The sequence below is a fragment of the Mytilus trossulus genome, chromosome 9 (assembly GCF_036588685.1).
Source record: "Mytilus trossulus isolate FHL-02 chromosome 9, PNRI_Mtr1.1.1.hap1, whole genome shotgun sequence".
Taxonomy (NCBI): Eukaryota; Metazoa; Mollusca; class Bivalvia; order Mytilida; family Mytilidae; genus Mytilus; species Mytilus trossulus.
Window position 1 is genome coordinate 62,395,589 of NC_086381.1, and position 10,308 is coordinate 62,405,896.

Genomic DNA, 10,308 nt, shown 5'->3' on the forward strand with positions numbered 1-10,308 from the left:
AAAAAGTAGAAGACCATAAGGTTATATTGCTGTTCTTTATCTAAAAAATCACAGTGGGGAGGTCAAAACTGGGCAAGCTTAAGACAACACATTTAGTAGATTATAAATGTCTTGCAATACCTATCAAGGTATGATTCACCATGCAAAGTATCATAGAAATTTGACCACTCAATGAAAATTGGATGTCTTATCTCTTATGACATTTTGCTCCATTTTTTTTATGCAGATGAATTTATCGGCAGAATTACCAATAACAGCTTTATTCAACTTCAAAGATTACAATAAAATTGGTTCAGGTAGAAAAATCGCTGTCATCAACATGATCAATGTATTTTAAGCATTTTCTTAAAATATATTGAAAATAATCTCAGTAATCTATATAAGAAATTATAAAAAAAAACTATTGCATCCAAAAATTCTGACATAAATACTGAAGGAAATTGTAAAATCACAAATTCAAACTACCTACGGTGAGTTTTATACAACATTCTATCTGTGCGAATTCCAAGAAAAAGATGACATTACATGCTACCAAATTATATAACTAATAAAGGTAATTGTTTTATTTCAATTACATAGATGAATAAAAAAAATACATTTTGTACGATCAAACTAATTCGGTGTGGCAGAATTTTTTTTTCTTTTAATACTTTCTTTTTGGACGAAACGAGCACTCCGTGTTGTACCAGGTTTTCCTAAAATAAAATATCATACATCATATTTATTTTAAATTATCTATGTTTAATTAAAAAAAAAAAAAGGACATTAATCAAATCTGACAAAATCTAATGCTGGTGGAGCACATGCAGGATTCGAACTCGCAACCGCAAGGGTCACTGTTGACGAGCTAACAATACATTTGTTTAACCCGACACCGTTTTATTTAAAATATGTATATTAACAGTTCACTACCGACTACTAAAAACATGCGACTATCAAATGTATGTTTAAGTTTGTATGTTAATGTGTACAGTAGTTGTCGTTTGTTTATGTAATTCATATGTGTTTCTGGTTTCTCGTTTTTTATATAGATAAGACCGTTTTTTTTCCCCGTTTGAATGATTTTACACTAGTAATTGTGGGGCCCTTTATAGCTTGTTGTTCGGTGTAAGCCAAGGCTCCGTGTTAAAGGCCGTACATTGGCGTATAATGGTTTACTTTTATCATGTTTATAAATCAATATGTTCGTGCATGCGTTGTGTTTCCCTTTCAACTGCTACTATCTATACAGTGGCGGATCCAGAGGGGGGGTTCCGGGGGTGCGCACCCCCCTTTATTTTTGCCGATCAATGCATTTGTATCGGGACATATGCTTTGCACCCCCCCCCCTTTTGCCCTGGGTTAGCACCCCCCCCACCCCCACCCCCCCCCCCCCCCCCCCCCCCCCATTTTCGAAAATTCCTGCATCCGCCCCTATACAGGTGAACAAACCAATATATAATCCTCTTTCTTTTTCGAAAAAGTAAAAATATAAATCTCTTTCAATTAATAAATAAGATGATGCATGGCTTTAATTTTCAAGAGAGATACAGCTCTGTATCATCTTGCAAGTATTTCAATGTGTATGTTATATAGTTGTTTTATCTCTATTTGAAACATGTTAATTATCTGATTAGTATACCAATAAAATCCGACGTACAATACCACTATATATAAAAAAAAATATAATAATGCATTAAATCATACACACCCGCCATCTAAGGTTTTCGAACCAACCAGCACTTTTCCTTTAGATATTCTGTATGATCGCCCATTTATCAAATCATTGTTAAGTTGTACTGTGCAATCTTCCTTTGAGTATGTGATATCTGCAATATTTGTTATAAAATATAAATGTTTGCAATATAAGTAAACCTTCTATAAATAGTTATGAAATTGTTTTAATTTATCAGTTTATTAATTTGTTCTTGACCTGTTATAAGTGCATTAATAAAATTAACGGTACCAATTTTCTTGCACCAGATGCGCATTTCGACAATACATGTCTCTTCAGTGATGCTCGTGGCCAAACTATTTGAAATCCAAAGCTTATATAAAAGATGAAGAGCTATAATCCAAAAGGTTCTAAAAGTATAGCCAAATCCGTGAAAGGAATCAGAGCTTTGCATGAGGGAGATACATTCCTTAATTTATAATAGTTTCTAATATTTTGAAGTATGTTTTGAGTAAAGTTGATTAACAATCCATATTGCATTTTGGTTTTGTTTTGAGTGTATGTGTTTGCTCCTCTGTAAAAAGTGTGTTCCATAAAAATGGTATCAATTTGAATATTTCACCTTCGATTAGGAATGTTTGGTGATGTTACTTTTACTGAGTCAACAATGTTTATATATATAGTTCTCGAATAGTATATTCACTTTTCACAACGACCCATTTACGAATAGTATATTTATGCTGTGTCGCTAAAAGACAAACCAAACTGTGTAAGTGTTATTTTTACTATAAATATACCTTTGTCCTGACAGCAACGAATGTTCTCACCATATCCAATAGTAAACTCAAAGCCACTCATAAAGCCTTTTCCTGGACATTCAAAATATCCTTTCAAATTAAAAACTACAACAAATAGAAAACAAATTAATGTAATTAAAAGGGCACCTTTAGCTGTCAAATGTATATTCACCAATTTGAATCAAATTCTTAAATTTTATTTATAACATACAAAGTCATGTTTTTCTCTGACTGTTTATCGCGTCTTCACACTAAATCCATTGAATGATGAATGTGTACGGATTGATAGTTTAGTCTTAGATGCATGATTTTTTTATTAGTTGTTAGTGGCTTTGAACTAGCTTTCAGATAACTGCGATTACTCTCAGATCTGTTCCTAGTGTCTTTTTGTTGTCGGGATGTACAAGTACTCGGCCACGTCTACTTGTAATGTTGTCCATAACCCTGTAATTCAGTGGTTGTCGTTTGTTTATGTGTTACATATTTGTTTTCCGTTCATTTTAGTATAAAAATAAGGCCGTTAGTTTTCTCGTTTGAATTGTTTTATAGTGTCATATCGGGGCCTATTATAGCTGACTATGTGGTATGGGCTTTGCTCATTGTTGAAGGCCGTAGTTGTTCGTGTCTGTGTCATTTTGGTCTTTTGTGGACATTTGTCTCATTGGCAATCATACCACATCTTCTTTTTTTTTATTAAACGTTCAAAAATAATCAATTCACAGGGGCGATTCCAGCAATTTTAAAAAGAGGGGGTCCCAACCCAGGACAAATGGGGGTTTCAACTATATGTCCCCATTCAAATGCATTGATCGGCCAAAAAAAGGAGGTTCCAACCACCGGACCCCCACCCCCCCCCCTTTTGGTTCCGCCAATGATACACGATGGGTCGATTATATGTATCTAACTTTTGTGCTTATCTTTCTCTAGACGCCATCTAATCAAGTATCGATGTGACCTGCGAAAATCTATTCATATAACCTTTTTCGGCAAAATTGAACCAAACTACATTTCATTATTTCACTAGCATTTACGTTTGAGGAATTCACTGGCTTCAGTTGTCGTCTGTCTGGGTAATATATTTTTTAATTTTTTTTTAAATTGTGTATCCAGTTCATAGATTTTTTACTATTGTAACTTGCTTTTATCAATATATACTTACATATAGTTTGACATTTTACATTTCTTCCTGGTCCTGGTTTACAGGTGTATCTGATGGGATTAGATAAAAACTTGTCATGAACTTCTCCGTCCGAACAGAACATCACATATTGGAATGGATTTCTTGAATTCTTTCCACCTTCTGTGACGCAGAATAGGGCCAGCATCAAAATTGATAACATTAAACCTACAAGAAGAAAGAAGAAGATGCGATAAATGATAACTTATCATAAACTTCTTCGTCCGGACATAAAATCACATATTTAAATAAACTTTTTGAATACTTTTTACCTTCTGTGACGCAAAATTACGAGCATCACCAACAATGTTAATAGCTAACCTACAAAAAGAACACGATGCTTGATTATTTTCAAATGAAATAGAAAACCTGCAGCGGAAATATGGAAATGCTATAATGTTATGCCTTGTGTTTTGCGAAGTTCAATAACTTCATTTATTGTGTTGATAGTTCAGTTTGCTTGCATTACTTCGACCTTGATATGAAAATTATTAAATGACAGATATTCCTATGAAATCAAAAGCTAATAGTGTGTTGATAATTGCTTTCGATGTATTATGCTACATTCAATCTGAAATACAAGCATTCTCGCATTCTGTTTAAGCCCGAACAATTCTGATATAAAAGACTTTTGTTAAGGATGTACACCTCTGAGGAGCCAAAAATTTCTAGAATTAAACTTTTTTTATTAACCTGATTTTTGGGTTTATTAGACTGTAACAAAATAATTGGTGAAGAGAAAATCATATGGTGGTGCACTTCTTTTTTTGCTACGGTCTTTTTACTCTATTGAGATTATTTATATAAAACAACTTGTTATAATAATCTCGATAGAATGAGTATACATTTAGTTTTGTCTCATTTGTTCTACTTTAAATACATGTATGTAACAGTGTTCTCTCTTTTTAGTTCGGGAAAATGTTTAAGTATAAAGTAAAATTGAGAATGGAAATGGGAAATGTGTCAAAGAGACAACAACCCGACCAAATAAAAAAACAACAACAGAAGGTCACCAACAGGTCTTCAATGTAGCGATAAATTCCCGCACCCGGAGGCTTCCTTCAGCTGGCCCTAAACAAATATATTCTAGTTCAGAGATAATGAACGCCATACTAATTTCCAAAATGTACACAAGAAACTAAAATTTAAATAATTCAAGACTACATATGACAAAGGCCAGAGGCTCCTGACTTGGGACAGGCGCAAAAATGCGGCGGGGTTAAACATGTTTGTGAGATCTCAACCCTCCCCCTAAATATATTGAAATAAAAGCATTCGAATAATATTGGCCGTAGCAATTAATGGCTAAATGTATCCGTATCCTAGAAATAATTCGCTTTCTATTTTATTGTGTCGATCAACTGACCAAGGTAAAACGTCTTTGTGTATCTACCATTTTAAAACAAAGAAGTCACTTTAAAAGTTTTAAAAAAAAGAAGTCAAAATAGATAATTTTCGAGATGATGAATTTAATATTTGGTTGAAATTGATTCTCTCTAGATTGTTCTTGCATTTAAAATAATGGTTGTCGTTTGTTGGACACGACTATTAATAAAATATTTATGTGTTATATATTTGTTTTCTCGTTTGAATTGTTTTCCATTCTTATCGGGGCCTTTTATAGCTAACTATGCGGTATGGGCTTTGCTCATTGTCGAAGGCCGTACAGTGACCTATAATGTTTGTGTCATTTTTGGTCTTTTGTGGATAGTTGTCTCATTGGCAATCATACCACATCTTCTTTTTTTATATAACTGTGCCTTCAAACATACAAATTAAGCGTTATGATAGTTATAGGAGGTTTTCTCTCTAGGAGGGCTTCGGGTTTCTTCCTTCATCTTGGAGCTGAAGTTACAGATTGGTCTATATCTTTAATGAAATGTGCAAATTTCTAGAGTAGTACGTAATTCACGTGACTGTAAGACTTTTGATGTACATGTAGATAAAGGAAATTATGTGTTTAAATCTTTCCAATTTTGATATTCAAGTCTTGCAATGTTAATTATATCATAAAAGTCGTGTCTTTTGAAAAAACTAAGGATTTTCTTATCCCAGGCATATATTACCTTAGCCGTATTTGGCACAACTTTTTGGCATTTTGGATCCTCAATGCTCTTCAACTTTGTACTTGTTTGGGTTTATAAATATTTTTGATTTGAGCGTCACTGATGAGTATAATGTAGACGAAACGCGCGTCTGGCGTACTAAATTATAATCCTGGTACCTTTGATAACTATTATCATATTTACGACTATAATTTTAAAATAAACAACACTTAAATTGGGAAAGGAAATGGGGAATGTGTCAAAGTGACAACAACCCGACCATAGAGCAGTTTTGATTCATTTTTTTTCAACTTGGCCATATAAGGGGAGATAACTCGGATAAAAGGAGAGATTACTCGGATAAAGTATTTTATAGTAGAAATTATTAAAAAAGAATCTATGGGTTTACTTGAAATGTTCAATTACAGATTTACTTTGGAATTCAACAGGGACTTTCCATTCTTACGGGACTGGTCACTTATAACAATTTTATATTAACAACTAATAATTTGACCACTTTCGAGTTCATCCGTCACCGGCAAAAACTCGTCAATTATGCACGCCTTTATGACGTTATTTACCAGATAGAGGGGCTCGCCTGTATCCCTGCACTATTTACGTTCATCAAGCGTCTAAGTGATCGTTTTTGTGCAGGATAAACTAGAAATAATGGTTGCTCTGTAGGTACTTACTGACAATTCCCTAATGACAGCAGTGTTGATTATCTATTTTCAGAATTCAATTTGCCGAATAATTCGTACAATATAGAATTATAATTTTCCTACCACTCGCTCAACATTGTAAGGAAGTGACGACGCCCCTTAACGCACAGATGACGGTGATAAAGGCGCGTATAATTGACGAGTTTTTTCAGGTGACGGATGAACTCGAAAGTGGTCTAACAATGTACTGTGAAATACGCAAATAACTTCTAGCTTCGTATATCAGAGATACGAAACTTAAATTATTGTTGAGTGATAGCTTTGAACAGGCGGCTTTAGTAATCAGTTAAAATCAATAAAAGTCCCTGGATACAATAAAACTGAAAAACCTGAAAAAAACTTACCTTTGGGGTTATTGTACTTACCAGACATTTTGATTATGTTAGAAAACAGCTACTTTAGCACAAGTATCCAAGAAATAAATGAATAGCCAGTATAGAAATTGTAGTTTTTAAATGTTGACTATTAATTTGATGAATTATCTATGTGATGACTTTAAAATTAGTCATGCAAAGGCACGACTTTAATGATAATATAATTAACATTGCAAGACTTGAATATCAAAATTGGACAAATTAAAGATTAAAGAAAAGTAAATTAACTATCTAACAGGAATGCAGTTTCTAACCTTACTCCTAAATTACAAACTATATATAAAAAAGAAGATGTGGTAAGATTGCCAATGAGAAAACTCTCCACAAGAGACCAAAATGACACAGACATTAACAACTATAGGTCACCGTACGGCCTTATATAGATGTTGTTATAAAATAATTCTAATCTGAAATATTACTGAACATAACTTACCGTTCTTGACATAGCGCAAATATTTTTTGACACTTGCGCACACCATATACATTCATATTAGGTTTAAAGTCAGGGGTATGACAGTTGTTTTCCATTCGTTTGATGTGAATGACCTTTTGATAACTTTTCACCGAATTTGTGTCAAGACATTTCACAGTTTTACGTGTACAATATTTATAGTACTCTTTTACATGAACTGCATACTAAATTTAGAGAGAAGTTTTCGTACGAATTCATTTTGACCTTTCGTCTTTAGGTCGGTTAATCAAAACATGTATGCAGTTTGTCCTACAAATTTGTATTATCCATATATTATATCATTTCAAGCTACATGTATCTTAAAATAGATTGGCAAGTCCTGGGGTTGATCGCACAGGTGCTTGAGGACAGGATCCTGTATGAGCCCTATATAGTCCCTCCCCCCTTTTTTTTTTTTTTTTTTTTTAATCATTTATCTCAGATTTTTCGATATATATCACTTATTCGACTATGTCGAGATTCACGTTGATAGTAAACATGCATATTTAGAGTATAAATATGGTATATTAGTATATATATGGTACAAATAAGTGATATATATCGAAAAATCTGAGATAAATGATTAAAAAAAAAAAAAAAAAAGGGGGGAGGGACTATATAGGGCTCATACAGGATCCTGTCCTCAAGCACCTGTGGTTGATCGGATGTGTGTTTTATTTAAAAAAAAAAACCACACACCTTTAGAATATCGGACAAGAAATTACGTGATTTATTTTTTAAATTCGTGCCATACATGTCAAAGTATCGAATCTGTTAATATTTCAACATCTGTTTTCTAAAGTGTAGTTTACTTCTGAACTAGTCGTATTTCTTTAAATTTTAAATTTAGTTCATTTGAAGTCATACTACAGTACTTGATGGTATCCTTAAATCGAGCACACATACATTAAGCCACCTTACAAAATTACAAATTGTTTCCTTCATCAAGATGTGTTGTGATTGCCAATGGGAAAACTGGAATGAAGAAAAATAATTCCATATTCTATGTATTAATAATCTAAAACATAAATGAAAAATTAATAAAGAAATATCGTGATACACTAACAAACGACAACCACTGAATTAAAGTGAGAGGTTTAGCGCTTTAAAACCAGGTTTAATTAAGCCACCATTTTCTACATTTGAAAATGCATGTACCAAGTCTGAAATATGACAGTTCTTGCCCATTCGTTTTTGATGTGTTTTCTTATTTGATTTTGCCATGTGATTTTGGACTTTCCGATTTGATTTTCCTCTGAGTTCAATATGATTGTGATTTTACTTTTTACTGCACATCCTTCTGCCTTAGGACAAGCTGGCACTTACAAAATGTGACGGGGTAAAACCTAAAACGTGTTAGTTTTTGGTTAATATCATCCTCCTTTCAAAATTATATAACAGTTACATGAGTAAGGAGAATTGGTATGTTCTTCAATACGATCTTTAGACAAATCTCCACAAAAGACCAAAAGACGACGTCACGGAGTCACCAACTTTAGGTCACCGTACAGTCTTCAACAATGTGTAAACCCATAACGCAATGTCCCGAAATAACGAATAAAAAACACAATCAAATTATGTGGTACATTTTATATATCGTATTTATATCAAATTCCTAATAATCTGAATAATGATAAAACAGAACTTGATTAAAAGTATTCAAAAAAAGGAAACAAATAATAGACACAAGGCAGTTCTTACAACATTCTTTTCTCTTAGAATTCAAAAATCTTACAAAATATAAACTGACCTATTTAATAAAAATTGATAATTCAAATGAATAAAATTTAAGTCAGTAGACGTATATCATACAATTCAGTGATGTGCACGGTGATGCACCGGACGTATAACACCTCTAGGTTGGAAAAAATGTAGCACAATACAGAAATCAATAAAAAAAAAATCCATATATCTATATATATATAATTGGTTTTTTTTATTTACCAGTATTTATTTTTTTCAGTTTGAAGAATGTCGTAATTCTTTTTCGAATACAAAAGATTAACCTTGTGGGTATGGAAATACATGGGGTTCTTTTAATAACTAATTAGTATTCCCAATCGGTCCTAGTAATCACATAATCACCATTTTTTTGCCAATATAATCACATAATCATTAAATATTTGCTTATCTTTAGTAATCAAATAATCATAAACTAAAGATACAGTCCTAGGTAATTAAATAATCATGAAATATTTGGCTTAATAATCAAATAATCATTAAAAAAACGGCCAAGTAATCACATAATCAAAAACCCCATGAGGGCCCTCACTTTTAGTAATTTAGTTGATGATAGCTAAACATGAAATGACTCGGAATAATTTGTTTATTAAAGTGTCACATATTGAGTGCAATAAAAAGAATCCAACCACCATACATGTATATATATGCATACTAAAAACCACCATTATCGATCAAGCAAAAGATATGATCGACTTACGAGAGCTCAGACATGATATTTATACATGTATCAGATATAGGAAGATGTGGTGTGAGTGCCAATGAGACAACTCTCCATCCAAATAACAATTTAAAAATTAAACCATTATAGGTTAAAGTACGGCCTTCAACACGGAGCCTTGGCTCACACCGAACAACAAGCTATAAAGGGCCCCAAAATTACTAGTGTAAAACCATTCAAACGGGAAAACCAACGGTCTAATCTATATAAACAAAATATCAGGACCATATATATATTGACTAGTTATAGATGATCGAGGGTCTGGATGGGGGTCTGTTATTCTGTAAACATTTAATTTTCATTCTTTTTTTTCTCTAATCTTAAAAAAATTAACCCCTTTTTTCTCTAATCATCATTTTTTTACCCGTTTTTCTCTAATCTTCATTTTTTAAGGGCATAATTCTTTAAGCATTTAACCCCATCAAAACCCTCATAGAATATACTGTTCCCAGCATGTATCAAATTACTATTTACAAATCAAAACAGAATTAATTGATATGCCTGCCTTCCGTCCCTTATCAAAAATGTGAGTATCAATTTTTACCCTTACTTGCAATAGAAAATCTCGGAGTTCATTTTCTCCTCAGTTTCTTCAGTACCAATTAATCTATCTTTTTCTTATAGATC

The 10,308-nt window shown here is 32.7% G+C and overlaps 1 protein-coding gene across 2 annotated transcripts; it reads right to left on the reverse strand.

The window, feature by feature from the left end:
* Positions 1–548: 548 nt before the first annotated feature.
* LOC134684104 (uncharacterized) lies at positions 549–7,295 on the reverse strand. 2 transcript variants are annotated; one of them, XM_063543379.1, is made up of 5 exons: positions 7,203–7,295; positions 3,611–3,796; positions 2,452–2,556; positions 1,691–1,808; positions 549–695 (listed from the first exon to the last, which is right to left on the reverse strand). In XM_063543379.1, exons 1-5 carry the CDS (start codon positions 7,252–7,254, stop codon positions 644–646), a joined length of 513 nt encoding a protein of 170 aa, XP_063399449.1. In that variant the 5' UTR covers positions 7,255–7,295; the 3' UTR covers positions 549–643. The 2 variants fall into 2 exon arrangements, with proteins under 2 accessions (XP_063399449.1, XP_063399450.1); XM_063543380.1 differs by lacking the exon at positions 7,203–7,295 and adding an exon at positions 6,761–6,873.
* Between the last annotated feature and the right edge of the window lie 3,013 nt (positions 7,296–10,308).